At 37.0% G+C, this 19,868-nt stretch overlaps 1 protein-coding gene across 2 annotated transcripts in view; it reads right to left on the bottom strand.

The window, feature by feature from the left end:
* Nucleotides 1–19,868, bottom strand: part of GRID2 (glutamate ionotropic receptor delta type subunit 2) — a 1,459,902-nt gene that overhangs the window by 216,905 nt on the left and 1,223,129 nt on the right. For both annotated transcript variants that reach the window (XM_003257534.3, XM_030819132.1), the window contains one exon: nt 11,990–12,185. In XM_003257534.3, coding sequence (XP_003257582.1) covers nt 11,990–12,185 — 196 coding nt within the window. The remainder of the gene's footprint in view (nt 1–11,989; nt 12,186–19,868) is intronic.

Genomic DNA, 19,868 nt, shown 5'->3' with positions numbered 1-19,868 from the left:
AATAGGAGAAATAAAGGAATAACGGAAGAAGCCAGTTATTTTCTATAAAACATAAGCATGGTTTTATATTGTAATATATTTATTCCCCCAAACACTATCAAGACATTCAAATTTTATTTATTTTATTATCTCCTAGGCAAAGCTGGCGCCAGATAGCAGGGCCCTAAAGGATTTTGCAAGACATATTGATTTAAAATAAGAAAAATAATAGAGTTATGGATATTTAACAAGAAAGGAGGAATTTATAATCAGAAGCTTTAGTGCCTAAGATGACAATCTGAGAAACATAAAAGCAGAAAGATATGCTAATAGTCATGGCATTTATGTTTAGTCAGAGAATTGAATTTAGCAGTTGAGAAGGAGAAAATTGTAGAACACTGAATACGTAAATCAGAATGAGAGGAGAGGGAGGGCCCTTTTGAGGATATAAAAGAACAGCCAGGGACTGCGAGCCACAGAAAGCAAATGAAACTTACATATGTATTATATACATACACACTAACCTGAAAGAGGTTTTTGACAAAGAAATTGAAAAAGACAAGGGCATGAAAACATTTTATTTTTTAAAAAGTCAAAATGGAAATTAAACAAAAATTGTATTCATATGTGTGATTATTTGCATATGTGTGATTTTTGCAGATGTCTCCTATTTATTTTATTTTTATTTTTATTTTTTATTTTTGAGATGGAGTTTCACTCTTGTTGCCCAGGCTGGAGTACAATGGTGCAATCTCAGCTCACTGCAACCTCCGCCTCCCGGGTTCAAGCGATTCTCCTGCCTCAGCTTCCCAAGTAGCTGGGATTACAGGCATGCGCCACCACGCCTGGCTAATTTTATATTTTTAATAGAGACGGGGTTTCCCCGTATTGGTCAGGCTGGTCTCAAACTCCTGACCTCAGGTGATCTGTCCGCCTCAGCCTCCCAAAGTGCTGGGATTACAGGCGTGAGCCACAGCACCTGGCCTGTTTAAATAAAGAAGGAAGTCATAAAGATGTATACTCTGCTATTAATGGAGGTAAACGCTGAGGGTAAAATTGGAGACTAAAATAATTTTTAAATTATGGTAGGTGTATTAGTTCATTTTCTCACAGCTATAAAGAAATGCCTGAGACTGGGTAATTGGTAAAGAAAAGAGGTTTAACTGACTCACAGTTCTGCATGGCTGAGGAGGCCTCAGGAAACTTACAATCACGGTGGAAGGTGAAGGGGAAGCAGGTACCTTCTTCACAAGGCAGCAGAATAGAATTAGTGTGAAAACGAGGAAATGCCACTTTAAAACCACTAGCTCGGCAAGAACTCACTCACTATTGTGAGAACAGCATGGGAGAAACTATGCCCATGATCCAATCACCTCCTACCTGGTCCCTACCCTGACACATGGGGATTACAATTTGAGATGAGATTTGGATGGGAACACAGAGCCAAATGATATCAGTAGGATTATAATTTTTAATTTTTGGTATTTACCCAACAGAAAAGTTTTAAAAAATATATATGCATTTTCCAATTTGGGAAGTAACTTTGAGAGTAAGAACTAAACCAAGGCAATGCCTTGGATATTTATTGGAATAAGAAGTTTGAGAATATAATGCAACCAGCAGGAAAAAAAGATGCATCAATCTATTCTTTTTTCATCCTGGGGAACTAGAAAGCTGGAAAATCCTTTGGAGAATTTTTTCACTTGGGTATGAGGCTGTGTTTTAAGTCAGGACTAACAACATAGGCTTGATGTTAGGGTCTCTGTGTTAGGGACTCCCACTACAGTCCTCTGAAGTTTCCTAGGAAGCATTTTCTCTCATAAGCTATTAAACAGTTTGAAATTAGTGTCCAAAGACTCACTGAATATTCATTCCAGAAAAAATCTTAGAATTAATAAATTCTGTTTCCACAATTTTAAAATACAGAAGAAAACTAAGTCCAAAGTGGCTCTCTGTTCTTCACAATCGAGAAACTGATTTCAAATACTTCTGCTATTCTTTTTACATCTTATTGCTCATCTAGTTTGAATTATTATATTAATGTCCAATTAGCAAGTTCCAATGATACATGGCCCAGTAGGTGTCTTTGTTCCATAAGCACCTTCCTCCCCCAGCACTTTATTGCAGCACCTTCTCTTCTAACTGGAATTGCTTTTTGTTTCTTGCACATACTATGCTCTGCTCACCTTCATGCCTTTGCTCAGGCCCTCTCCTCCCTATCCTATTTATTGTTATTTCTGTGTTACCTAATTAAATACTACTCATTCTAAGTTTAATATCACTTCTTTTAGGAAGTCTTCACTGATCTGAAGTAGCCTCATCCTTCAGGCTAGGCTAGGTTCCCTTTCCCTGTGTTCTCACAATGTCTTGTACCACTCTCTGTGGGGTACCTACTGTTCTGCATTTTACTTAGCAGCCACTGAATAAATGTTTGTTGATTAAAGGAATGAGTGAATGAATAGATGAATTAGAATTGAATGTAGCTAATTAAAAGAAGAATTGGAGCAGATCTGGCTTTCATCATGAATTAAATCACTGTGGAAAAAAGCAATTTTAAAAGAACATACTCTGCCAACAGCAGGTTGGTAGTATCATCTTTATGTACATAAGACAGCACTTCACTGTTTCATCAGCATCCAGTATAATTCACAGAATTTGTGTATATATATATATATACATACACACATACATTTTTTCTTGGCATCTAGAAAAACATGTTTGTTTGTAGTATTTGTAGTATGATTTATCTGCTATAAAACTTGACACATTGTAACTTATGTAAAATTGCTTATGACGGCCTAAGAAGTCTTCATAAGCAATTTTACATGTGTCACAATGATTCTGGGTTTCTCCTTTTCTTTTTGAGAAAACATCTAATCAAGACTGATTTTGATTTCAAATATCCATGAGGATCGTTAAAAACAAAAATAAGTCTTAATAATACTTAAAAAAAATCCAACTCTGCTATTAAAAATGCATTAGCACGGCTGCTGGAAATGATCTCTACATCTTTTTTATTCTCCCACTGTGCAGTTCTCTTCTTTCTTTGTGTGATGATTGACATGGACCTAAAAACTCTGATTTCTAGAGAGCAGAAAATATGCCAGTGGTATCTGAGCTCTCAGCTGCAGGGTGTAGTACTGAAGTGAATCATGTATTTGTTGGAATCATTTGGCAAAAGGGCAAATGTAGCAAATACACTGCTCCCTCCAAGTCCAGTGGTATGACAGTCCAGGCTTGGCGCTTATGTGGAACCAAAGCTGTTGAGTTTGTTGTCTTGTTTTTCCCCAAGCCATTTTCAGTTTGCTTATTTATTTCTGTAATAAGGGCCTAACCCAGATTTTGAGGTCTTATACCTAGTTAATATATTAGCAAGTCACTCACTAAAGCTCCAATTAGCCCTCACCCTCCTTCTGCTGCTGGCTCATTAATTGTCATCTACTTTGGCATTTTTAGTCAATGACAAGTGATGCTTATAGCTCTAGGAGGAAGGGGAATGGAACAAGCAGAAAAGAGGATATGGCCAACGTGCAAAGTCAGGACAAAGTATAGATGAAGCTGTGTAACAGTCGAAATCTGTTCTCTACTCACAGCTTTTTTTCCTTTGTGCAACATGGTGCAGAGCTGCTTCATTCTTAAGTCTAGCATGTATCAGCTGCTATCTTTCCCAGCCTCACTCAGCTGTGGGAAGCAATGCCCTCAAGACTTTCAGCTGCTGGTGAGATTGCTGTTATCCAAGCTTCCACTGCCATTGTCAGGGATGAAGAGGGGCTCCACACCTCAGTAAGCACCTGGCAATATGCTCACCCCTCCTGTCACCCCACACTCATCTTATCAACATAATTTACCTAGAGTCTATGTTGGTCCTGGATTCCTAAATGCTGCCCTCATGGAAAGTCTGAAATTTCCAGATCACTGTTTAAATCTCACTGATATGGATCTGCACATCCCTTGATTTTGACATTTTCCTATTCCTCTACAACTCTCCAGGTTCTTCTACTCTGCTCTATGAAACTTTATTATCAGCAGGATGTGTGTATCTAGGGAGGTCATACAATTTGTTGTCATAATGATAATACTCTTGAGAATGAGTGGGAATACAGTTAATAACACTGGGACAAGTGGCAAAATCGAGACTGTCCCAAGCAAACTAGGACAAATAATCACCTTACCTATAACCTCCATTTGTTTTTTGAAATTTCCTTTTACTTTATTTTGCTAAGTAGAATGTACTTATCTTCTAGGGATACTGCATTGCCTGTGGTCTTGTGGAGATTATTTTTCTCTGCTACAACACTCATACCACTGGGACAGGATCCGGTGTTGGTATCCTCTTTGCCCCTCACACCATTTCTACACCCTTGTCCTGAAAATTCTCCAGCTTTGAAGCTTATGTTATCAGACTTTACTACCTGCCACTCAGTGTTACTGTGGTTACCTACCGACCCTGCATCACTCCTCCAACATTATTTGAATATTTTTGTCACTTGGCTTTCTGTCACTCTCCCAAATAGGAGTTCTGCGTTTCTTCTTGGCGATTTGATTATTCACATAAGCATCTCTTTCCAGTACTTTCTTTTTCACTCTCAAGACTTCCTCTTCTCCAAAGATTTTGTCTTTTCTACTACCTCAGCCACCAAATCCCATGTCATCAATTTCAATAACTGTATTCGCTTCATCATTTCAATTTCAAATGTGTCATCTCAGAACAAGCTTCATGTTACTTCCAATTTTATCCTTCTTGTTTGCCGATTCCAAGAATTCCAGTCCCATCTAGGCCCGCAATGCATTGTTCCTGCCACCTTTTTCATGTCCTCAATTCCCTTGTGTCATCACTTTCCTTTTATATAGCACAGATTCCATGATTCATAACAATAATTACTTTTTTTTGCATGTGCTCTTAATTTCCTTGCTTGCTCCTATTATCTTCTATCATACTTTTCTGGAAACACTAATTCTGGTGAAATATACTCTTTATGGACTTTGCACTTATACTTAGTCAGCTAAAGATGATGGCTAGAAAAATACTCACAATCATGCTGACTGGTCCCAATTTATAGTCACGACCACCGATTACAAACCACTTCAGTCTTGTCTAGAAAGTTTATTACATTTTAGTAGTCTACTATCTCTTTGATTCTCCAGGACAGCCATTCCTATTTTCTCTTTCTTCAAATCTCCAGAATCTCTGCCCTGCTGCTTACACTTTGGTGATGACTTTGGTTTAAATATAATACAAGCAGTCAAGGATGAACTTCCTTATGCTCCCACCACCACATCTTCTAACTTATGTCCTTCTCTCCTCTTACTATGGATGGACTGTGCTTCTAAGTCCAAACCATCTACCTGTGCACTAAGATGCCATAACTTATCTCCTAATCAAAGAAAGTTCTCCAGCAATACTGCAGTCTTTTTCCTGTATCATGGGTTTCCTTCTCTTTATTGCATACTCCCATCAATATACAAATACTGTATATGTCTTCTTTTGTAAAAAATTTCCCAAAACCTGACATCCTACTCCAGAAACTCCTCTCATTACTCAGCATTTTCTTTCAGTAAAATTTCTTTAAAAAGGAGTTACTCCTTTAAAAAGAGCTATAGTATCTACTTGTCAGTTTTACTACAGTTATCAGTGTCACTCCTCCAACATGGCTTGAAGATTTTATCACTTGGCTCTCTGTCACTCTCTCAAATACTAGTTCTGTGTTTATTCTTGGTGATTCAATTATTTGTATAGGTATTTTTTTTCCAGTACCTGGTTCTCATAATCTCTTCTTTCTAGTCTCATAATCTCCACATCCTCTCTTTTACTTCTTTTCTTTTCTCCAATCTCTCTCTAATCTCTTCTTCTACTCTACCAGGCCTGTTGTTGTCAGGTCACCAGTGACTGCTGGTTTCCAAAACTACAATTAATTTTTAGCATTCATCACCCTTTATCATGAGCATCATTTGACAGACAGTTGATCCTCTAAACTTCTTGAAATTCTTCTTTTCTTTTGGTTTGTAAACCACCATTTACTCTCTCTTGTTTTCCATCTTACCTCACTAGCTAATAGTTTCCTGATGCTTTGTTACGCCCTCTCTGTCTCTGCCTCCTCTAAATATTAAATTGTGTTTAGATGTTTTTCTTTTCCAGATATACTCACATCCTCAGTGACCACATCCAGCCTTGTGGCCTTAAATACAAACTTTGCCTGCATAATGAGTAAGCATTTCATATTAACTACCATGCCAGAGACAAATTCTCATTTGACTTATCAAACCTACTCTTGTCATGGTTTTCTCAATCTCAATAAATGACAACTCCATCCCTCCACCTATGTAAGCCAAAGACATTGAAGTCATCCCTGACTCCTCTTTTTCACCCCACATTTACTCTTTTAGAAAATCTTGTCAGTGCTACCTTCAAAATATGTTTAAATTTAATCCCTTCTCATCACTTTCACCATAACCACTCTGGTCCACCCCGCCTCATGTCTCACTTGGATTATTACAGTGGCCTCCTCACTAAGCTCCCCACTCCCACCCTTGAGCCCCCTGGTCTCCACACAGCATCTAGAGCGGACCTTTAAAAAGTAAGTTACATTGTGTCACTCTTCTTCTCAAAACTCTGCACTGGTTTCTCATCTCAGGGTAACTAAGGTTATTAAAATCACTCATAGAATATTATGTCAGTGATTGTCAACCCTTATTGTGAATCAGAATCACTTGGAGGAATGTGAGAAATTTAGCTGCCTTCCATTTACCAATTAAGATACAATTTGGACTTTAGTGGGGCCCAAGCATCAGCCTTTTCAATGGCCTCCATCCTGCCTACCTCCCACTCTGATCGTATCCATCTGCCTCTCCATCCCCTAACCCCCTCTCTGTGCACCCTGCTCCAACCTCACTGATCTTCTTGACATTTCTCTCCAGCGTGCCAAGCTAGCTTCTGCCTCAGGAATTTTGTAATGAGCATTCCCTCTGCCTGGAGCACTTCCTGTCCCCTCTCTCCAAACTGTATGCATGGTTCACCCCCTGTCCTCTTTCAGGTCTCCATTCAAACGTCAGTTTCTCAGAGAAGTATTTCCCAACCTCCCAATACGGGATGGCAACATCCTCTTCATGATCTGCTTTTTTTTCCATTCTTACCCTTCCAATTTTTCTTTAGAGCACACATTTATGCTTGTCTGTTATCTTCTCTTCACTACAATATAATCTCCATTTAGGCAGGAACTTTACCTGTTCTATTACACCTTCTAATGCCTAGAACAGAGCCTTGGAAACAATAGGTATTCACTGAATATGTGTTGAATGAGTATGTAAAATAGCAGGGTCAAGTCCACTGAGTTTTTCAGCCAGAGCTGAATAAAACTGGGGTAGGCTTGCTCACTAGTTCATAAGGTCTGGGATTTGTCTTCCTTCCTCAGTCTTCTAAAACTCATGACATGGCCCATATTGATATGACCAATCTTTTGCCTTGGCTTCCATTTTAATACTTCAGTTTTCCAGCTGGGATTAGAGCTAGGCCCTGAAGTCCAGTGGCTTGGTTGCAGCCCTGATGCCCACTTTGGAGCTTGTGAGTTCCCCCCAGTAATAGCACCCCTTTCCCCATATTGCTCTCAGACATCTGTGGACAGACAGCTTATACATTAATGCTATCTTTATGACTGAATACTGCTGGTGCTGGCACCACCACCGACTTCCCTGTTACTATGGTATCCATTTGAGTGTACATCCCCTTGGAATTTCATAGTCTGAAGTATTATTCACTTACAAATCCTACCAATCCTGGTTTTATTTACTTCTCTAGTGGTCTTCTATGCTGAGATTCTAGAATGATTTGTTTTTTCCCAAGAGTTATAATCGATTAATGGGAAGTGAATACTGCCCTCATAATAATCAGAGACTTCCCTATTTTAGTGCTCTACATGATCCTTAATTTCTGGTTAGATCCTTACCTGCCACCTGGAAGTTTCTACAGCTGCTCTCAGAAGCTATATCTGTTTATATCCTAGGCCCTTCTAAAATAATCTAATAGACTAAATTCCACTAAGGTGCTAATGCCAATAACTACTCATAGTCATAGTCTTTTAAGAAGTATTTGGGTTTTAAGAGAAATGAACTTCTCATGGTGTAATTTCAGAATGTTGCTGAGTCACCATCATGGCCTCCTAACTGGCTTTCAGCTTCCCTGTTGTCATCTTCCGTTTGTCTCAGCACAATAGTCATATGATTTGCCAAAATATATTATCATGTTGCTCTTCAGTTCAAAACTCTCCTGAGGTTTGATATCCCACACAGAGAAAAAGCCAACTTAGAATGTTCTAGACAGCCTGCGTTAGCACAACTCAAAATTTAACATGCATATGAACCACCTATGGATATTGTTAAAATGAGATTCACGTTTAGAAAGGCTGGGATGGGGCATAAGAGTCTATATTTTTAGGAAGCTCTCACGTGATGCAGACACTGCTAGTCCACAGGACCACACTTTGCATTGCTAGACCCTACATGATTCATCTTCTCTCTACCTCCAGACCTTTTACCTCTTGACCTTGTTGCACTTCTGATATTATCCCTTATTTCTGAATCCATACTGGCCTCCTTCATATTCTTGGAACATCTAGGCATGCTTCTACCTCAGGGCCTTTGTACTGGCTGACCCTCTTTCTAAAAACACTTTACTCAGACATACACATACTCTACCCTCTCCAACCTGCTTAAAGTTTTTATTCAAATGTTACTTTCTTAGTGAAGCCTTCCCTGGCTACCTGATTTAATAAAGCAGATTACTTGCTTCTCGGTATTTCCCATCCTCTTCTCCTACTTTATTTTTTCTCCTTAACAATTCTCACTACTGAACATACCATAGAGCTTGTTTATTTTGTTTATTGTTTATACCCACTATAATGCAAACTCCATGAAGGCATTTGTTTTCATTTCTGTCCAACTGAGTGACTAATGTACTGCTTGACAAATAGAAGGTGCTCAATAAATAATTGTTGAATGAATGCATAAAAAATTCAGCTGCATTTTAAAAATCATATTTTTTCTACTTATGCAAAAGATCTTGGTTAAAGCAAGGCAGAAAAAAAATCTGTTCTAGTTTACTTAGGGTAGTTTGATACCAAGTTTAGCAAATCAGAACTCATCGACTTAATGCTCATTTACACAGATTTCTTTGGTATAAGCCGAATCAAGATGGTAGATGAGATCGGTATCTACCTTCGAGTAAGAGAAACTTAATGAGACTAGTAGCACAATTAAGAACAAATACAGACTGAGACATTAATGGAATCTATTTAAAGTTATAGATTGTGAGGATTGTTTTTCTCAGTGATGCAGGCCTTCCTGGAAGGCAGTTACTATACATATATTCATATATAGTGTGTATATATATATGTATGTATATATACATATATAGTATATGTGTATATATACATACATATACATGTATGTATATACATATATAGTATACACATACACACACACACACACGCACACACACACACACACACACACATATGGATTCTTGCCCAAGATATTATAGAAGAAGTGTGGCCTTTTGTGAAATGTTGACCTAAAAGACCTCTGATGTCTTATCTGCCTGTATAAATTAGAAATCAATGACAGAGAATAAAAAGCTGCTGTGTGAAATGTTCAAGACTAGTTTCTTGAAGAAGAATCCACAACCACATTTCATGTGTCATAGTTCTCAATTTCATGAAACTCCAATCAACTTTATCAGGTGAAAAGGTTATTATTTGTTTGTTGGTTGTTTTGTTTTTTAATAGAAGCTGGCCAAGACCTTGCAAGCTTGAACCAAAATACATCTTATTATTATTAGCTGCTCTCTGTCTAATCAATTGTCAGCTGTTTCTAATTTGGGTTGAAAGAAATATATAGTACAAATTTCACTTAGATATTTTCTATTATAAATTCATTCAGAAGAGCATTTTCACTAGCCCTCTAGTAAATCAGAAAACTGAATCAACATGGTATAATAAATATTTGAGGACTTGATTTGCATTTTTGAACTGATTAGCCCTCCTTATCAACAGACTAACAAAGAATAGAAATTATTATCTACCTCTTTTATTGCATCTTCATTTTATTATGTCACAACTTTACATTAAGATTAGGAAATATTAAACAATAAAGCTTTATAATTACAAATCCCTCACATAAAAATTATCTCAGATAATCTTCAGGGCCATCTTATGAGAAAGGTTTATGGCTCTACTCATACTACTTATTGATGCTTTATGTGTGTTATCTTATTTAATCTTATTTAATCTTGACAAAAACTGTGTGAGGTAGAATTCTTATCTTCATGATGCAACTCCCAAGGCCCAGAGATTTTGAGTAACTACTTATGGATATACATTTTATTTAAAAAATGAGCTGTATTCAAACCCAGGTTGATGTGTCCATCAACACCAGGCTGGTGGGAGAAAGAAAATGAAATTCCTCTGCAATAATACTGTATAGAATGAGGTTATAAGGCAGGGGGAGCTTTGGCTCCTAAAATGGAATAGAAATATGAACTATAAATTTCTATTTATATTAATCATCAAAAAACAAATTTATTTTTAACAGATGATATAAAGGAAAATAACTCATCCTCAAAGCCATAGTGTATACTTATTCTGAACACAAATTCATTAAAATGCTATGAGTACCCAGTAAGCCTTAAAATGTCCACCCTCCTCCTCCCTTCCCCCAAAATACATGTTCATTCACCCACGTGGATCCACCTGTCAACCCCCCACCCCATTAACTGGGAGAACCATGTTGAAACTCCAGGAGCCAATGGTACTTTGGAGAAAGCCAAGAAATATTTTAGAATCAATAACTGAGCCCCAGAAAATGGGGTATAATAAGAGCAAAGAGGATAGAGGCCATTGCTAACATCTCCAGGATATTCACTTCCTTAAAGACATCATTAATACTTGAAGAAAGGTTTATGTTAGCATCATCAGCTCTCAGAAGAATGATATCAATATGCTGACTGCAAGAGTTACTAGGCTGACTCTAGGGACCATAGTAGTAGCAGTGGCAGATAAAGGGTGCCAGATGAAAAAGCAGAGAATAATGCTGGAACCCGTCACAGAATAATTCTTATAGTCATCAAAATATCCTCTAGGATGACATTAGTGAGTTTGCCTTTAGAACAGGAAACACAGACTTGGTGTCCAAATTATTCTGCAGTGGAAGGTCAGAGAGAAAAAGTGTATATCACTATTGCTGCTATTACTGACATTCATTCCTGCATTCCGTAATTATTTATTAAATGTCAACAATGATTTTCAGTAGGCTAGTCACTAGAGATAACTTTAAGAAAAAACAGTCAGATCTCTCACGGAGGTTGATAGGGTTTGAATTGCTTCTGTATATATGTTTATAAGCTACAGCTCAGAGTAAAAATAGCTTTAAGATTTCCACATAAAACAGTCTTTCGATGCCTTTTTAATATAGATAGTTATAGAAAAAGTAAGATGTAAATAAAGATTTTCACATTTGGAATAGAAACAGACATCTGTAGGAACCTTATTTGTTGACAAGATTAACTTTTACTTCCAGATAGCTTCACATAATCACAACTAAAGATAACAGTTTAATCTAAAAACAACTGCAGTGTAGAAAATACCGTGAGTCATTTAAAAGAATCAGATAACTTGAATGATATTTGGAATGGGATGTATAAAAACTTTTTTAGACTTCATGTTTGTTAAGTCTTTAACCCCTTTCTGAACAAAATACCAGCGTGTGTATTTGATTTTGGAATTCAAATGGAAACTGATCTGTTAGACACAGTACAGAGGACTTTGAATTCTCTTTCTGGTGCCATGAGTCATTTAAAAAAATCTTCTTTAAATCAATATAAGATGTAATTTAACAGGAAATTCTCTGTCAGCATTAAAGATAAAAAACAAAAAACAAAACAAAAAAACCAAATCTCAACTTCACAATTCCAGCATGGGACACAAAATGGTAAGGACTATTAAAGGAGAACCATGGACAGTACCTTTTGAATGCCTGCTTGGGACTCCAGAACATTGTTCTCCGATCCATTGCTTCGGTTGATCATCCGCCACATTTGGGAATACATGCTGTCCCTCTCAAAAGGATTCAGTCCTTTCATGCGGACATGCTCATATACTGCAGAGTCTAGGACTGTGCCATAAGGGATTTCTGTTTGCTTGGAAAGATCCTGGAGAGACCTTGATTATTGGGAGAGAAGAGAGACACAAGAGACAGTACTGAGTATTTTCAAGTGGGAATAAAGTTAAAAGAAAAAAAGGCAATATGTGTGGAAACATATATCAAATTTCTTTTCTTATTTTATTGTTTTCTGATATTACGATATAATGTGTAAGAAAAACTGCTGTTAGGGTATATGGCATTTATACAAATTATGAGAACACAAAATTATTATTGAAGGAAAAGTGAAAATGTCTAGTGGTAATGCAATGCTTTCTTTGTGAAGCTTCATGGGAGAAAAAGCTAGCAATTCCATCAAAGACTAGGTAAATTAGACTGCTAGATAATCATATGCTAATTTAGTAATTTTAAAAACATTTCAATATGTTATCAGCATTAGTTCTACATTCCTTTAGGTAGCAAGGCTTATTTGTATAAAATTATGGAATTTACATAAACAACATGCTTTGAGGTCAAATGTAGTCTTAAAAATTAGTAGTTATGATAGTCATTATTTATTGAATACACATGTCAGACAATTGATATACATTATCCTCACAGAAATGCCTCACATAAATAATTATTTGACCTGTTTTATAGATGAAGAGACTTAGGTTGAGAGAATAAGTGACTTGATCAGTATGTCATAGTCAGTGAGTGTGAGAGCTAGAATTCAAATGTGGGTCTGTCCAGCCCCAAAGACCATAGTATTTCCAACGCAAGACGCTGGTTCTTATTTCTATATTTCGTTTGCTATATTTGCTTTAGCACTGTGTGTGTGTGTGTTTGTGTGTGTGTGTGTGTGTGTGTGTGTGTAGTGTGGAGGTGGGGGGAGCACTTTCTATTTGGATGAGAATACATTTCATGTTTCTGGAAAGCTGAAAACATATTCAGAATAATGCTTCAAGATTTTTAAGTCAATCTTTTGTGTTACAGATAGTATCTATTTGTCCCAGGTTATCTATCTCTAAATTGGTGGTCGATTTCCCTCCATTTGAGTTTCTGAGTCTCTCTATATTTTGCAGCTTAAAGAACCAGTTATCATTCCACTGGAACTCATTGAATTTGTGTAGGTGCCCAACTCTAATGACTGACATTTAAGAACAAATACTTCGCCTTTGACATACTGTTAAAATCAGATACTGGCACAGTTACAACTCACTAACTTTTGGGAATGGGAGCAGGTGCTTTGAAACACTCTACTGTACTTCAAACAAGAACGAATGCGCACAGAACTCTACAACCATAAGCCATGAATCTCATGTAATGTATATTTCTGATCTTTTGGTCTGTTTCTAGATGGAGTTTGCTAATGATTTCCTGAGGATCTTTGCAACCAACAGTAGCATTGGGCAAAGGCACTGGGAATACTCTTGCAGTTCACCAATCTCCATCATGTACAAAATTGTGTTGGGAACAATACATTATGGGCCATGTTTGTCAGAAGAGTATTTGTATCAATTTCTAATAGTAACTTTCAGCAAAATTTAATCTTCATTTTATTGAGTTTTGTGTTTTTGATGTATATTGTTTACTCCATGGAAACTACCATGATAATTCCGTTTTGCTCTACACATCTGTTGCATAAAATAATGCATTTAAATCATCCTATCTGAAGAGAAAGTGCAATTCTGGAATTCTCTGGAATATTCTAAAATATTGAACGAATTCTACCATTTGTAAAAGATAAACTAAAGTTATAATGTAAATGAATAATTGAGGGCAAAAGCAAGAGTAAAATGAGTATGTAGCTAGGATGCAACTGAATAACAAAGTGAGTGGACATTTACTTGTAGGTCATACCATAATTATCTTGATATAGTATAACAATAAAAATTTTGTTTCAAGAGAGCAATTTACTGCTGTTTTCAGTAGTATCAGTAAAACTATATTATGAACATGAACATTTTTAACATATATCCCCCTGTTTAGTGGAGGACACCCAAAAGTAGAAACACAGGAAGAAGAAATGGAATATATCTACACAGGTTATAACAACAATACTCGTTTGTTCAGTTTCTATAAATACAAAGGTGAAGACCAGATGGTTGTACAGAACCATCTAGAACCTGCAGGTCTATGGATGGAGAAAGCCCATATTGCAGGTCACCAGACACCCTACCAGTACAAGATTGGGCCCTTGGCTGTCTGGCAGTACTAACAATCAAACTCAACTATAACGATCGGAAGGTTTTAATCTAATGGAGATGAGATCATAGTTTAGTGCAATTTTTTTCAGTGCCTTCATTTAAATATATAAATGGGTTGCCCAAATAGTCACCCTGACTAAATGCTGCTAAATAAATTAGTGCTCCTTCTTATCCTTCTATGAAAAGAAAACTGAAATCTAATGTTAAGATCTTTAATATGATCAGGTTTCTGTGGCATAGCTTCACCTTAAATGTTAGCTTTACAGCCTGAAAATATAGAGTTTTAATATAGTTTAGCTGGCGAAGTTGTTTTGTACACATTGCATTTTTAGAGGAATATCTTAATATATTGCCTATGTGAAGCTCCTGGTGTTACAAAAAAGGCAGTTTATATTCAACATACTTCAAGTTTAGAATAGCAGAGCATTTTGTAATTTATAACAAAGGCATGTTCCCTCTAGTAGTTTCTGATATCAGCTGCAACTTATAAATTTGCCTTGAGACATGTTTGCAATAAAAATTACAGGTTTTCTGATTCAGCATGTTCCATCATAGCACACTAAGATAGCACCAAAGATGACAAAAATAAAAGGACTGAAGCAAAATGAAGTGAACACAAATGGCTTATTACAGAATGAAAAGGCCATTTCAGGAGCCCAACATAGAAAGGGAGTAACTATTATAAGCGGTCACTTTGCATTTTTCATACTAAGAAGAGTTTAGAATAAGATTAGCAGAAATGCTGTAGCCTATATTATGAGCCTCTAAAGGAAATATAGTAGGTTATTCAACAAATGGTAATCTTCAAAAACTTGTATCTGAAGGTCAAAATCTGAGCATATAATATTTAGACATGCCCAATCATTGTTTTAAAATGTAAAACAATCATAGAATCATTAATAGGCATCTAATATATACATTAATTTACCATGTCAAATACTGACATTTCTTTTTTAACAATAGACATTTTCTCAGGTGATAGAAGGAATGGGAAAATCAGCCAGGCACGGTGGCTCACGCCTGTAATTCTAGCACTCTGGAAGGCCAAGGTGGGTGGATCACTTGAGGTCAGGAGTTTGAGACCAGCCTGGCCAACATGGCAAAACCCTGTCTCTACTAAAAAGACAAAAAGAAAATTAGCTGGATGTGGTGGCATACACCTGTAATCCCAGCTACTCGGGAGGCTGAGGTAGGAGAATTGCTTGAACCCGAGAGATGGAGGTTGCAGTGAGCTGAGATTGCACCATTGCACTCTAGCCTGGGCAACAAGAGCAAAACTCATTTTCAAAAAAAAAAAAAAAAAAAAAGAAGGAATGGAAAAATCTAGAGTACTCCAGAGAAGTGTTATACTCCAGAGAAGTGTTATCTGTGAACATAGTATTAGTATGTATAACTCATACTATACTCTGTTTCTCTACCTAACCACATATACTCACATAAAACTCAGTGAATGCTCACTCTGAGAACCCATTAGACCTGAGGTCTCTTCTCTCAAACCCACACTCTCACTCATGCACACAGTAAAAAAATGAGTGTCTATAGCTCTAAGTGGTGGATGATGAAAGAAAGCAAATGCTTTGCTGCTCTAATCAGCCTTATCTTCTTGACACCTGACTGAGATTATTTTTTTATTTCTGCTACTGTTCTCTGTTCAGACTAGCATCAACCTGTGGGTACTGAACAATACTGAGAGCTTACAAGTAAGTTATATTTAGTTATTTGTATGAACAGTACATACACTGAGGTACTGTGTGATTTAGGGCAATTCTGTGAAAATAAATTTTTAAAATTTGAGTGGCTTTAGGTTTCTGTAAAATTCTTTCAATGAGAATAATAAACACTGAAACTCTTTTCAAGCATTTAAAATTAATTTGGGGCCAGGCAGCAGTGGCTCATGCCTGTAATCCCAGCACTTTGGGAGGCTGAGGTGGGCAGATCACTTGAGGTCAGGAGATTGAGATCAGCCTGGCCAACATGGTGAAACCCCATCTCTACTAAAAATACAAAACTTAGCTGGGCGTGGTGGTACACACCTGTAATCCCAGCTACTCACAAGGCTGAGGCAGGGGAATCACTTGAACCCAGAAGGTGGAAGTTGCAGTGAGCTGAGACTGTGCCACTGCACTCCAGTTTTGGCAACAGAGCGAGACTCCCTTTCAAAGAAAAATAAAAAACAAAAATAATACAATTAAATTTTTTAAATATTTGATAGTCTATTAGATATATCTGATAGCAATAGCTTTAACATTGAGTAGGTTAGATTTTAAAGTCAAGCATATCTGTCAAATCAGTATTTGATCAGGTTTCTAGTGTTTTTATATAAAAATTATGATGTTGATGATTCCTCCTTCCACAATGCCTTATTTAATAATTTCTATTGGTATTTTTTGTGGAATTTTTCCCCCCTGGCAGTCAGGTGATTCTTCACAAATATTGTTGAAGAAGAATTCATGCACTGAAATAGAATAAATAATGCATGATTTCCCTTCCAAGTATGAGATTGTATGACTCTATGATACTAAATGGTCATAAATTTCTTCATAGCAAACTCTTTGAGACATTTATACAATTTTATATTAATGAAATAATGTTATATTAAATATGTTGCTAAAAACACATCTCTAAAACTGTCAACTATTTTTTAAGAAATCTAATGCATAACCCCTCTGTGGCAAGCTTTCACTCATATTTTTTTCCTATTTTCCTTTAACAAGAGAGCAGATGTTACTATCCACATAAAACTTAAATAACTCTCATAAACCTCTCTGTCCCATCTCCATCTTCTTTGTCTTCTAAGATTAAAAACTGCATTTAGCCTGATTGTGTAGAATGCTCACCAACAACTGACAAGAGTGGCCTGCCAGCTGGCTTTGGGGAATTTTAAGTCTAATCCCATTTTCTATGGGATGAAACAAGTCAAATTAAGTTATCACATCAGAGGAAATTTTTCTTCAGGGGGAGAAAAATGGAACATGGCTGACAGGATAGGCACCAGATGCTTCAGGCAAAAGGGCTAACAGTGGAAAAGAGACAAATAGGAGTATATGACAAGCATCCTCCAACTCAGTTTAGGTTCCCCCTGATTCTCTTCTCAGTTTTCTCCTTTGGATGCTGATTTCAGCAACTGTCAAAGGACAGATATTGTTACAACCCTGGGAGCTCATTAGCAACCATGTAAAGAGCTTGCCTGTCCATTGGTTGTAGCAGCTGAGAGCTGTCCTATGAAGTGCAGTGACAAGTTTTCCAGCATAAAAAGTGACCCGAAATGTAGCATTTAAAGGAACAACTAATATGCCATGAGGGTGAGAATTAATGTTGTTCAGACCCAAGAAGCAAGTCAAAGTGTTAGAAAATGAATTGGGGTGCTTGGGTAAGGCAGGCCACCCCCGAGAGGTACTGCCAACTGACCAGCACTGAGCAAACACTTAGTTTCTAAAAGCATGAATTGTGAAAACATAAATATTTGTGTTTCAATCTTGGGGAAAATTATTTAAACTTCTCCATAATGCAATTTCTTTCTCTATTGAGCAGGGGAACTAATACTTTTATATTAAGGTATCTAGAGGTTTGAATTAGATATTGTTTATAAGACGCTTTTCTTAGTAATTAGCTCTCTATGAGCACTCAATTACCAGTAGTTACAATTATTGATGTTATTATGATGATTACTATTACTTTGTTCTCTATTATGGTTTCTGGAATTGCCGTATCCTTGTTTCCTATCAATTAGATTCATTCTCAGCTAATCCCCTTCCTTACCTGTGGATCTTTAACTTCCCCACCTCATCTACTCTGTCATCAAGTTCTGTACATTTTACCTCCTAAATTTTGTAAATCTGTTACCATCTTTGCCTTTCCATGTCTAATAGCCTTGTCATTTCTACCTGGACTATTATTTTTAAGCCCTTTCCCTATCTCTGTTCTCACTCACCACTAATCCATTCTTTAGCACAGCTAAACTGTTCTTTCTGATATGCAATCTGATCATACTGCTGCCTTGTTGCAAGTATTGCCTATGTACTTCACTGCCCTTAGAAAACAGTTTAAACTCCTTAGACTTCAAGTTCCTTCAAAAATTTGGCTTAAGCCTTTTCTATTTCCATTCTCAGAAACAACCTTTTGCCTTACTCATATTCACAGTATAAGCCAAACACCGTTTCTTCATTCCTGGCTGTATCACAGGTCCATGTCTTGGTAGATGTCTTCTTGGCATAAGATGCTTCTTTGTCTACATGGAGAATTCCTTCCTTTCAACATGAAACTTCACTGTCTCTTCAGTGCTCTTCTAACACTTGGAATATGTTCACATTTCAGCATTGTGTTTAGGAATTGTATTTGTCTATTTACCTCATTGGAATATAGATTGCTGGTTCCCATGATTTTTAAAAAACTTCATCTTTGAAATCCAGATCTAGCCCAGGGTCTGGAAAACAGTCAGCAGTCAATGAGGCTTACTCGTTTTATGGTGGTCTTCTTCACTAGCTATTTCATTTTGGGAAGTAAGCATTCCCCTGAAACTAGCATGGCATAATAATAGCATTTTAACTATATATTATTAGCCATTCTACAGCTGACTAAGCGTGACCAGAAGTATTTGTAGTTAAAAAATCAAAAACAAGGCCAGGCGTGATGGCTCATGCCTGTAATCCCAGCCCTTTGGGAGGCCAAGGCAGGCAGATCACGAGGTCAGGAGATGGAGAGTATCCTGGCTAACATGGTGAAACCCTGTCTCTACTAAAATACAAAAACTTAGCTGGGTGTGGTAGTGGGTGCCTGTAGTCCCAATTACTTGGGAGGCTGAGGCAGGAGAATCACTTGAACCCGGAGGCAGAGGTTGCAGTGAGCCGAGATCACACCACTGCACTCCAGCCTGGGCGACAGACCAAGACTCTGTCAAAAAAAAAAAAAAAAAAATCAAAAACAAAATAAAAAATTTAAAACGTTTTCATTTTATTTTATTATTATTATACTTTAAGTTTTAGGGTACATGTGCACAATGTGCAGGTTTGTTACATATGTATCCATGTGCCATGTTGGTGTGCTGCACCCATTAACTCGTCATTTAGCATTAGGTATATCTCCTAATGCTGTCCCTCCCCCTCCCCCCACCCCACAACAGTCTCCGGTGTGTGAAGTTCCCCCTCCTGTGTCCATGTGTTCTCATTGTTCGTTTTTAAAGAAATAGTTGGCAATTTCCTCTGTTACACAATCAGCTGGGCAAGCTTTATTGAACCTCCAGTGAATTGCCTGTCATAATACTTTGCCACATATGTAAAATAAATAAATTCAGAGGCAAGGCAAATAAAAAGAAAACCCAAACAATTAGGACCAAAAAACGTATTTTGAAAAGCTGAGGATGTAGTCTGTGCTTCTGGTAGACACAAGACCTGATAAAAGTAGAACATTTGTTCTTGAAAAAGTTACTTATCTGAGCAGTGCAGACAGAGAAGATAAGGAGTACATGAACTGAGTGATTTTTTCACTGAAATATTGGATGCAAACTGAAATGGTGAAGAAAATTGCTTAATTGAAATGCTTATAAATATATAAAAG

Source organism: Nomascus leucogenys, chromosome 9 (assembly GCF_006542625.1).
Source record: "Nomascus leucogenys isolate Asia chromosome 9, Asia_NLE_v1, whole genome shotgun sequence".
Taxonomy (NCBI): domain Eukaryota; kingdom Metazoa; phylum Chordata; class Mammalia; order Primates; family Hylobatidae; genus Nomascus; species Nomascus leucogenys.
Note: the sequence above shows the minus strand (reverse complement) of the source record. Positions and strands in the feature narration are given on the sequence as shown.